The 12,604-nt window shown below is 40.4% G+C and overlaps 1 protein-coding gene across 1 annotated transcript; it reads left to right on the forward strand.

Annotated features, from left to right (window-relative positions):
- The first annotated feature begins 249 nt into the window (after positions 1-249).
- On the forward strand, positions 250-8,644 carry LOC113141193 (neuronal pentraxin-2-like). The gene is made up of 5 exons (XM_026325461.1): positions 250-699; positions 2,473-2,713; positions 4,361-4,605; positions 7,624-7,803; positions 8,417-8,644. The coding sequence occupies exons 1-5, from the start codon at positions 250-252 to the stop codon at positions 8,642-8,644; spliced, it is 1,344 nt and encodes a 447-aa protein (XP_026181246.1).
- Positions 8,645-12,604: the final 3,960 nt, after the last annotated feature.

The raw sequence follows: 12,604 nt of genomic DNA on the forward strand, positions 1-12,604 counted from the left end.
GTCCATGTGTTGGTAGATGGGTGATTTTATAATTTTTCACTGCGGATTTCGACTTGGTTTGTCCATAATTACACTATAAACTTAGTTTGGTCTTCTCTTACACTTTGGGAATTCAGAAAATGTCACCTGAATTAATAAGTTGTCGCTGAAAGAAGTTTATTGATTATTTTGCGGGAAATTTCAAATGTTAAGTCATTAATTTAGGAGTCTTTGCTTTAGGTGGAATTAAGAATGCTTTTCCTAATTAGGATGCTGACTTTGGTAGTTGGACTACTGTACCTGGGTAGTGGACGCACGGTGCAAAGCCAGGATGCTACAGGTAGTCGCTTCGTTTGTAACGCCATTCCCCCGGGCGCAGAGCCGGGCTGTGGGTATGATCCTACGGGGAACCGAGTCCAGATCAGCAGCCCTGTGGAGGAAGAGCTTCGGAACACGATCATCCAGCTTCGGGAAACCATTCTGCAGCAGAAAGAGACCATCGTGAGCCAGCAGGGAACCATCAGGGAGCTCAACTCCAAGCTGGCGCGCTGCGAGGCAGCAGCCGACGAGACGTCGCAGGGCAAGTCCCGAGGTCAGGGTTCCAGACGGAAGGAGCATGGAAAGAATACGATGGGGGACCTACCCAGGGACCCCAACGAGACCATAGACCAGCTAGGAAAAACCATGCAGAGTCTCAAGGGGCGGCTTGAGAACTTAGAGGTAAGAAGACATTCAGCTCCAACGTATAAGAAAATCACATTTATATATTTTCTCACTCAAGCCAACAAAACAGCATCAGTTACCAAAGCTCAGCTGTACCTCAGCAGTGGCTTTGAGTGTGATGGTCCACCACTATAGAGCACCGCATGCACCTCTGATAACACTGCAGGAGCCCTTTCAGGAGAATGGTGAGATCAAAGGGTCATGTGAGGCATGTCTCATCAAAACGTTGTTAATCATTAAAATAGAACTCTGATGGTGAGACCCACTGTATAAGAGTCATCAATAAGAAATGAGCAAAAAAAAAAAAAAAAATCTTGTTAAAAGGTGTAATCAGGCGTGTGGTGCAGGGATTTGCAATGTATCTCTGAATTATTTATTGCTCTGTGTGCGTGTGTGCTGCACATAATGTTTTATTTGTAGTAATGTGACTATTTATCCATATTAGCTGATGAAATTCCTTCCACAGATCTGATCTGCATCAAAGTATTGCTGCTTTAAATGGAATCAAATGCTCTGTGGTTTAATTGTTGGTGTTGACCTGAGCTCTGCAGTACAAACCACTATCCAGGCCCAAGAGACCTCACTTTTTCCTTAATGCCATGAGATGTACAGATCACTTTCAGCCCATACTGAGGTACATATAGTGAAGTACTTTCCTGTACATACAGTACAGGTTGATATAAGGCCCTGGCTTTATCTCTCACAGGTATATCATATCAGCAATGTAGTATGTTTTTCACAAACTGACAGTCCTGATACCATCAACACTGTTGTTTAAATCCAAGGTTATTTCTACAGTGTGCTGCATTGCCGATCCATCCGCCTATCTCTTTAACCTCCATTCCCCTCCCCCAGCGTTCTTAACTGGTAGCTTTAATACCCTGATCTTATCAATGATATAATGCAGCTGTGCAGGATACATACTATATTGCATTTAAATCACATGTATATTGCTCTCCATCTGCTTAACATATCGATTATTGTCTAGTGTTCTTGATGGTAAGGGCTATGACTCCTTGAAACTGGACTGCTCTAATCAAAGTCAGTTGCCTTCAGGAACTTGCAGTGGCTTGTTTCCCCAAATTACTATGCAATGTCTCATTGGAGTCATTCAGATGTTTGTTTTTGTGTCAGGAAATATTAATTAAACTCTTTGAAAGTGTCACAAACCACCTGGATTCCAAAGTGATACAGGGAAGCAATAACACAGCATAGAAATGAGCATCTGTGGGTGTTTTGCAATATCTCAGTGTTGCAACTATAAGAATGGGCCTGTACAGTCGTCCTTTTTCAAAAGCCATCTGCGCTCGCGCCTGGTGTAAACTCTGGGTGATGTCACACATGGCACCTACCTTTAATACCCAGCCCAGCAATGGGTGTTTGGCAGGTCACCTATCACAGTCTGCCACAGGGACACGCTGTCTTCATTTTGATATTGCTCTCAAAAAACAATGGTACTAAAAGGATGAGATGAGATGAGATGAGATGAGATGAGAGAAACTTTATATTAGATATCAGACATGAAACACAGATCAGTCATCTACTGCAAATCTATCTATCTATCTATCTATCTATCTATCTATCTATCTATCTATCTATCTATCTATCTATCTATCTATCTATCTATCTATCTATCTATCTATCTATCTATCTATCTATCTATCTATCTATCTATCTATCTATCTATCTGTCTGTCTGTCTGTCTGTCTGTCTGTCTATCTATCTAGTCCTCTTTTCTGCTGTCTCCTACAATCTTTTCCTCTCTCCCAGCAGCAAAGTTTGCGTCTCCCCAGCACAAATGTGTCTGCTGGCGGTGCCCTGACTCCCCTGCCACCAGAGCTGCGGGAGCTGCTGCGGCAACGTCTGGGGGCACTGGAGACCCAGCTCCTCCGGAAGGTGGCTGAGCTGGAGGAGGAGAAGAGCCAGCTCTACAATGAAACTGCGGCTCACCGCCAACGCACTGAGAGTGCACTCAATTCCCTCCTGGAGAGGATCATCGAGCTTGAGAAAAGTAAGTGATACAATGGGTGCTGTGAAATGTTGGCCAGATTTAGTGCCAGATTTTTTTTTTTTGTCTGCCAGATTTAGCACTAATTGACCAATTCCTGTGCAAATTTCTAATGATGCAAGTAAAAATCGAACAACATAGTTTTGTTCTCAGAGCCATTCTTGGAGAGCCCCTTGCTTTGGAAAGCAACAGTGAATGCTTAATTAATTTAAGAAATATTTAAGAGATGTCCACACTCCAGGTTCCTGTAGGCTCATTCCCCTGAGGCTCAGTTGACTCAGTCAGCTCCTGTAGCTTCTTAGTTTAGTTTAATGAAACCAAAGTTACAGTAACTGTTCAAAAGATATGTTAACAATAACACACCCAACCGTGTAACATGAGTCAGCACAGAAGTACTGCAAATTATACTACATTTGAGCTTTAGTAGGTTCAGTTTGGTGCCAGCAAAGTATTATTTAATTTAAGTCCAGTGATTTATAGGCTGGAATTTGTTGTGTTTTGTCAGCTAGAAAAGTAAACCTTTCTCAGACAATGGTAACCCAAAGAGAAAAATAATTCAAGACCGAGCACTTCTGGTATCCCCCACCACCACTGCTGCTCTCAGAAAGGAGAAAGATATGACAGACCTACACTGAATTTATAACATGTCCTGGTTGCTTCCCTCCCCTGTGCTTACAGTAAAGTACACCTGGATGGAGTCCAGCACCCCGTCACCCTGAAAAGTTTGAGTTTGTGGAAATATAGTATGAACAAGAAATTCAGAGGCAGGAGCAGGGGATTACAATACTTAAAGCACACATTTTTTATTTACTATTATTTATTCTTTCTACCCTTTTGTGTTGAATTGTGGATCAAAGTGGTTGGACTGGATATGCTTGGAGCAACCTGGATCCAACATAAGCCCAGACTGTGTAGCTTATAGTTCTTTAACTGAATAACAGCCACATCATTTATAAAATTTAATATATTTGGTCAAAAATGACCAAATGGACAAAAACCCCAGAGTGAACTGAATCAGCAATATGAAAGCCTGATAATAAATTCTGTATGTTATGTTCTGGGACACACTGTTTTTCCTCTTGCAGCTGACAGACTGGTTGATAGAATGACTTATACTAGCCCACAGCTAAACAAGTCTGTACACTACAGAAGTGCTTTGAACTAAACACACCTTAGTTTAACAAGTTAGTATATTTCTATAGTTAGCACTAAACAAATTACAGCTCAAGATGACAGTGATGTGATTAATTTGGAAGATATTTGGTCATAAATCAAACTACAAATTAAATGTATGACATTAAAAGTGAGGGGATTACAAATTAGCCTGAGGGAAACATTAATGTTTGTAGCTGATTTCATGGTGATCCATCCAGTAGCTCGCTAGAGGAAAAGCCACCAAAGTTAGTAAGATTCATCCACTGGCACAATGAATGTTCTTGAAGAAGTTGTTAATATATTTGAGCTCAGGTTGAAGTGGTAGAAGGCTAAAAATGAAGCAGATTTCTCAGTGATGTGATGTTAGTGTCCTGCCAACCAATAGCATCACCTTCTGTCTACTTTTTTATTATGCCTTTTACTTCTTAGCTTGAATTTGAACCCACGTCTTTGCCATTTAACATTCTCAAACACTTGTTCATTATACATCAACAGACAATAATGCCTTCAAGTCACCTGAGGATTTTAAGGTGTCCCTCCCTCTTCGTACTAACTACCTGTATGGCCGCATCAAGAAGAGCCTCCCAGAAATGTACGCCTTCACTGTGTGCATGTGGCTCAAGTCCAGCGCCAGTCCTGGCATAGGAACTCCATTCTCTTATGGAGTACCAGGCCAAGCCAATGAGATAGTCCTCATCGAATGGGGGAACAACCCCATTGAGCTGCTTGTTAACGATAAGGTACGTCCATAATGAGAAACCGGCGCCTTCTCATCTCTGTTGTTTCAGTAGCTGTTATTATTTCAGTCTGTCCAGGTTTTCTAAAAGGGGAGAATGTACTTGAGTCAACCTGTCCAGGGTGTACCCCTGCCTTTCACCCAAAGAGAGCTGGGATCGGCTCCAGTAGATCCCCGTGACCCTGGTTAAGGAATAAGCGGGTATAGATAATGGATGGATGGATGAATGGATGGATGGATGGATGGATGGATGGATGGATGGTACTTGAGTCAAACATTCAGAATTTATTCAGCTGTGTGGAATTTTATCATCTATTGTTTGCCTGGCAACACTGCTGTCTGTAAAGATGGTGTGACGAATCCCCATGACCTCAGTTAGGAATAACTGATAGATAATGAATGAATGAATGTTTCCTCTGTGGTGAGAAACAAGCATATACTTACTGTATATGCATGTGAGCACAATAATCAGTGAAGAGATTCACTGGCCATTAGCTCTGAATATTTAATTTTGCACCTTATAAACATTTAATGTCATTGACCCACATTCCACACGCAGAAGAATAACAGTAATTCATTAGAGAACTTAAGCTGCCCTGTGTGCTTTGAAGAACTCATCTTATTGCTTTCAGTAGACACCAGAAGAAACATAGTCACATACTGTGAGCTTTCAGTCAACTAAAGGGATTACAGCTAATATAACACAAAGTCTGCAAGTCTATAAACATACATGACCTTTTATGGCATTTACTCTAAAAAGGAAAGTATTTTAATTGTTAGGATGATGGAAGAAGCAATTATAGATTTATCGTTTCCTGATGGCATAATTGGTTCTGCAGAGGTGTTGGAGTTGCAGTATTTTTGGTTCCCACACTGGAGTGTTTTTTTTTTTTCTCCCACTGTCTTGTTTACATTTGGCATTATTGGCACAGGCAGGTCTCCTCACAGCTTTCCCTACACCATGCATTATACATGTGTTCAAGTCAGACAGATGAGAGAAAGATGGTGGGAGAAAGGAATGAGACGATAAGGAGGGAAAGGGGTAGGACATAGAAAAGGTTCAGAGCTTTAGAGGTGAGTTGAGAAGACAGAGCCGGGGAAAGAGTGAGAGATCAGAAGGTGCCAGAAAAATGAAGTTATGATGTAGCTACTGGAGATAGAAAGAAAGCAAGAGAGTGAAAAAGAGCAAGGTGCAAGAGAGTCAGAAAAGACTTGTGAATATTATTATCTTATGTGCTTCACCACATCCATGTGTTGAACTTGTTCACAGTGATAACAGGATCCACTGGGACACATTGTTTATGCTGTTCATTTGGCTGCATAGTGAGTGGATGCAGAAAGCTGCCTCAACAATATTAAAAAGTGCAATGCTGTCTGTATTTTGTGTTTGTGGGTGGCTATGCAGAGAAGGAAACTTCATTGTTCAAAATCATCATCTTCATCAGGATATTATTTCTCTTTGTTCAGGAAAATTAATTATTGATATCATATACCTTTTTTTTCACTAGTGCGCAAGTCAAGTTCAGTAAATTTGTTGCATCTGTATTTTCCATTCAAATGTGTGTGCCAGGAGTTTAATCTCTAATGGATTCAACTGATCTTGTACAACACTAACACTGAGGTCTTTTGGCAAGTGTGCATGTGTAACCTGGTGCTCCAAGACTTAGAAATCTGGTGTTATCTAGAATTGCAATTTCCAAATTCCAAAACTTTAAAACTAACTACAAGTATTTCTATGCAGATTATTCCACATTTTTTCCATCTAAAAGGCATGTGAGCATTTACAACACTGGTACATTAGCATACATCACTCATATCACTGCTGGTTGGAAAGAGAGACATTAATGATGTCTTCTCTTTTCACTTGACCTTCTAAAAACACTGAAATGCGGAACCTGATCTACAGCCTGTCTGAGGAACAAAATGTCCTTTGAACCATAAGTAAAATACATCATGGGCCTTTTTCGCAGCATTTTGACAGGTCACAGCAGAAGCATAGATGTTGCTACCAACACCTGTGTTTCTTTTAGAAACCAATTCCACTGCACTGGTATTGCAAATGCTGTTTTAGAGACATGGACCAAGGATACACCTATTGTTTCCCTCCTGTGACAAGTCAAAATGGCAGCATTACAGATAAGCAATTTAATAACTATAATTTATGTGTTTTTTATGTTTTGAGAATCTGATCATCTGTATTCATTGAAATGACTGCGTCATGTATTCATAGCAGTACATGTCCCATGGATGTAGTGCATTAATATTAAGCAATTTGTATACACAGCCTTCATATATTAAGTACTGCAGAATATTTGATAAAGATTTATATTGTAAGTTTCTGAATCTTTTAACAGTCAGTGATGCTCAGGCTACTTCAACTCAGAGAGACTTTAGAATAATACTGTCAGTGGTCCCTGTAGTCCCAGTGGTGTAAAGATGCCTAGTGGCATCCTTAACCAGGTCAACTGCTTCTGTAATTGCAAGTGACTTGAATCATATTTTTGGTGATTCTTCCCATCTTTTCATGTTTATTTGAATCTGGAGATATATCTGCAACAATGTGTGAGTGTGAGGTAATTCTGTAGGCTCATAAGAAAATGGCTGATGATTTACAGACTCATAATCTCATGTGTTGTATTGTATCCTCAGAGGACTATGATGTCATTGGTTGGTAAAATAACCAGTTGTTTTTCTTTGATCTGTGAACAAAAGCATAAGAGGACACTGTTTTGCTGTTAGCTACCAACCGCTTTGAAGGATGTTTTATCTCCTGATGTCACCTGGGTAATCTAAATTTCATATGTCACAGTGGCTCATCTGGAGAATTCTGTGCAGGGCTGTCTCTTTGAAGCCCTAACCCTTCTAATTGCTGTCCTTGTTTCTCACATGCTACATTTAATCTCAGATCTCTCTTAACAAATCATGCCCCCTCATATATTTTCTCTTTCCCTTATACTCTCCACATTTGGGATTGTCTCCCTGCCCTTGTTCCACTTGGTCTCTGCCCTTACTACCTGTCCAGGTGGCCCAGCTCCCTCTGTCAGTGAGTGATGGCCGCTGGCACCACATCTGCATCACCTGGACGACCAGAGATGGTTTCTGGGAGGCGTACCAGGATGGTGAGCGTCTAGGCACAGGGGATAACCTGGCCCCTTGGCACCCAATTAAACCTGGAGGGGTGATCATTCTGGGCCAGGAGCAGGTAAGAGCAGTGGAAAAGCTTAAGTGGTAGAGAGCAGTTTTATGTGCGTGCATGACTGTGTGTCCATGTGTTTTGTCTCAGTAAGATCCCTGTATGCATTCTCCCTGAGCTCAATGCCAGAGGCACAGAGCAGGGAGCAGGAGAGAGGAGGCAGAGAGGCTCTTCTCACGCTATCATGGCCCTTTCAGTATTACCTCATTTATCTACCTATAAACTGTAACATTATTCCCTTAGGAACTCTGGTTCTAGTTATTCTAGTGGTTAGCTCTTGTGAAGCTAATGTATGAAGCTTAACTATATAGCATCAGGTAAATAGTTCAGAAATGTTGGTGGCATATAAATATTTTCCACAGAGAGCCATTAACTCATACTGCATTAGTTTGGAGCCTGGGGAAGACTAATGTTTCTGTCACACAGGTGAGATTGCTCAAGATTGCACAATATTGGAGATTGCACAACACTCAGAGTATCTTAAAGTGGTAGTACACAGAAATTCCCAGCCTTATTTAGCAGTTTGATGAAATTGAATTGATTTATTTTTGTTAAAGCCTGTCTGTATTTCCCTCAAACAAAAACTTGTGTCATAAACTTTTATCTTCCTTTCTCTCCAAAGGACATAGTCGGAGGTCGTTTTGATGCCACCCAGGCCTTTGTGGGTGAGCTGAGCCAGTTCAACATGTGGGACCGAGTACTGAGGCCTGTTGATATCATGGGTCTAGCCAACTGCTCAGCTTACATGCCTGGCAACGTGGTTCCTTGGATTGATGCTAATGTAGAAGTGTTTGGTGGCGCAAATAAAGCACCTCTGGAGATCTGTGAAGATCGTGCTTTTGATTCCTAAAGGATCTGATGCAAGGAATACCATATGAGTCCCTGGGATTGAGAAGCTAAGTATTCTGACTGTTGCTTCTGTCAAGTCCCAAAGGAAGAAGCATCAGTGCAATGTTTTTACATATTTAGATGGTCTCACTGCAAAATCTGAAAGACTCACTGTTTATCGGACTCATATGTTGATGTGTCCATTTGGTTTGAACTCTGAAAACCGTACAGGAAACATCACATCTGTTCATTTGAAGATGTACTGTTGCATCACTCTGTCATAATGATGTCACCTGCTGTCATTCTGTGTTTTCCCTTTGGTAGATCAGTTTTAATTTGACTCCTCTTTGAAAACGGCTCTTTTTGGTTGTGTTCCTTATACAGACAATGTTGCACTGTATTCATAGTGAATGTGAGCTCAAAAGGCTTTGATGTGCTGTGGAACACCATTTCTGAATTACATGGCATAGTACTACATACTGTGAGCTTCCTCGCTGTTTGAAGAGCAATGAGGCACCGAACCAGAAGTGGAGTAAAATGAGGTGGATACTCATGAGTTCAAAGTGGGCAAGAACAACCTTTGCTACAGCACCACAGCAATCCAGATTGTCTCAATATTATGCATGAGTCCAAGGAGTCAATGGGAAGACGGTGCAGAAGTGACAGTGCATGCTTTCTGTCAATACACAGTGTGTGGTGTGTCCAAACAAGCCAATGCAGAGTGTTGACAACATTATGTAAGTGTGTGTGTGTGTGTGTGTGTGTGTGTATGTTCATCTGTGTATGAACTGTCTTGCGTGTAAAAAACGAGCTTATGAGGGAGGGAGGACATTTTCATTCTTGCAAATCTACGCTTAATACCTCTCTGCCCCTTGAGCAGCTGCCATATCCTAAACAGCTTTGCGGATGGGCTGGTTCTGCTCAGGTTAATAGCGATGTCGGACAGCTGCCCGGCACTGGCGTATCGGCAGACCTGTGGATGCCTGCCGAGTGACCAGTGGGGGCAGGGACTGGGCTTGACCTTTAAGGACAATCTTTAATTCCTCATCTGGGTAGTAATTATCTGTGCTTATGAAAGAGTGTGGCAGTGAGCAGCCACTTGTTTTTCTCTAAACTAAGTGTGTCATAAAATATTGATAAGTAGCAGGGTTGTCAACTGAAAGCATCACTCTGGCCATTATGAATGTTGCAGTCAAACAGAATTAACAGAACGGTTTTGCATAAGATACATTTTTTTAAAATGAATAAAATGTATGCTTTTAGCAGCTACATTTCGGTAAGTCCTTAATGCTGTAGTGGACATTTGTTTCAAACTGTTTGTTTTGTAAAATATTAAAACTAAAGCCTGGTGCTGCAAAACATTAACTTTGGTATCACCTCCAGAGTTTCTTTTTCCTTTGCTTTATTTCTTTGCTTACTGAGTAGACTCTAGTACAAAAGCCATTAAAAAGCTTCTATTCACATTTGAAAAAAAGCTACAATGCAGTAGATCACTGGACAAGACAGAATGTTATAAAAGTAAAGGTGCACATTCAGCAGCTTAAGGACTCACTGAATATGTCACCATGTTGTGATTGTTGATCTTTTTGAGTGTTAATGTTTAAATGAAAAAAATGTAAAGTTTAAAGTTTTCTTTCCCTGTAGAAAATGTATTTTTCTTGCTTTTTTCTGCTCATGATTCTTGTCTATTACCAGCACATTATATAAAATAATCAGAATTATTACAAAAAAAGCTTTGTCTAGATGTAAATGGCCTTTTGTCAGAACCATATGTGCTTTTGGTTGTGGACAGTTCAAACCTGTTGTCATATTTTTACAACACTGTAGCTCACTAGCAGCACAGGCAATGGGGGGATGCAAGAAAAAGAAAAATGTGTTTGCTATTATTTTTTTAAAGTCACCTTCATGTGCAGTATGCAGTTAAGTTTTGCACCTTTCTGCCAAGTGGTTGAATGTCCTTTTGCACCAAAATAAAAGAGTGAACAAGTTCTACAAGTGTGACAATTAAAGCAACACCTCAATAATGTGACAGAAAAACAAATGAACAGCTGTTCAAACATTTGAAGCATGTTTTATGAAAATATCCTTTCACAGGGTTAGTGATGAAGTTAGAGTGGAGTGTAACCCTGCAAAGGTCACACGCCATTCTTCCCTGTTTCATGATAGAGAAACCCTATGTGAACCTTTTATAATTAAGATAGATTTTTTTATTGTAACATTTTGCTGGCACTAATTCTACTGGTGATGCAGGTGTTTGTCCAGTTGGTAGTCATATCATTTGTAGGACTAGCCACAATACACATGGAAGAATACATACTCTCATCTGGGCAATGTAATGTTGTCAACAGTGGAGAAATCCTGTGGACTGGCAGTCATCCAGGTGGAAATGAAAAAATCTGTCCGTGCGGATTATGGGAGCTGCTACAATGTAGGACACTGTGAGCCTGCTTCATTCTCCTCAGAGCTGTATGTTGATGCTGCTGCAAATGGGGGCCAGTGGGCACACCAAGGGGTCCTGTTTGTTTTTTTTTATATATCAACAATCAAAATCATCCAAGAGGCAACCAACAAAGTGAAATACTATTTTTTAAACATGCTGCATCTCTAATATTCATTACATTACTATTATAATACTATGATTCTGATGTTCTCTAATGTATTTTTAAAGAAAGGTTTCTAACTTACATCTAAATAAATGGTACAGCAAATACATTAGGTTGCATAAAACACATACTGAAGACAAAAGACGAGGATCTGAGTAACATATGGTTCCTCATCAAATCATGTTTGCTTGGGTGTAATAGAACAATAAACTAAGACATCCAAAGAATTTCTGATTTTCATTTTTTTCCTATGAGATAACTCTAACAGATTCTTTCTTCCATCATTGCTGTTGTAACTTGGTTCAAGGTGTGAAACTGAGTGAGCAGCCAAACCAATTTAACCTCCATCTATCTCCAATGCAGAAGAACAATAATGTGAATTGGGTAAAGGGGAAGGGCTCTGCCTGCTTGTGATGTGCAATGACAGGGGCACAGCTACAAATTTTCCAGACCTGATTGCTGTTGTCACATTATACCTTCTGCCTTGATTGCAGTCATTCTCATTGATGATTGCTGAATATTGTGTGAGAAAAATGATCTTTCAGAAGGTGTGCCATGGCACTAATGAAATCTAAGTGAAAGTGAGTGGGGAATTGAACAGAAGAGCATCATCATCAGTGTTACTGATCTCATCTGTCTTTCTGACAGTTGTATGATTCAACACAGTAAAGAATGTGTGTGTTTGTGTATGTGGGCGTGTGACAGAAAGCAACACTTTGCTGGTGTATTGGATATGAAGAGTAGATTTGTTCCAGTTATTGAGTTTTTCTCCCACTGCGGTACAGTTAGAAAGGCAGATTTCCAACCACCAAATTCCTAGAGGGATTTTGAAGAAATTTTCTCAGAAAGATACTGCAAATGTAGTAATAACAGTCTATCACTAAAAGCAAATTACCTATTCAGTGGTGTACACATATGACTGGATAGAGTGACAGTGAATTATTTAGCACATTTTTATTTAAGCTTTCTTTTACATCCATATGTTTATTTTTTCAGTGCTGTAGATCATCTGGTGTCCCCCAACATCACCCAAGGTAGTGTTAAAAGGTGTGATAAAATCAAATCACACTGAATGTATTGTCACTGGATGCATTCAAAGATCTGCAGTGGGTGGTGGAGATGGGTGTGGAGAACGAGGTCGAATAAAAGTGTCATTCTGCTCCTAGCCCCCTTTGTCTATCTCTTACATGGATTCCCCATGGAGTTCCAAAGAACCAGCGCTGTAGAGACTGTAAGAAAAACAAGTTTCAGAAATGAAACTAGAGAAGTCCGTTGGCTTAGTAATTAAAGCCTGATGGAAGAGAAGCCTGTGCAGAAGCCGAGGCTCTCCGAGGCATTTGAAAAGTGCTGTTTTCTTGGATGTCACAGACTATTAGTGA

The sequence above is a fragment of the Mastacembelus armatus genome, chromosome 8, assembly GCF_900324485.2.
Source record: "Mastacembelus armatus chromosome 8, fMasArm1.2, whole genome shotgun sequence".
Classification (NCBI taxonomy): domain Eukaryota; kingdom Metazoa; phylum Chordata; class Actinopteri; order Synbranchiformes; family Mastacembelidae; genus Mastacembelus; species Mastacembelus armatus.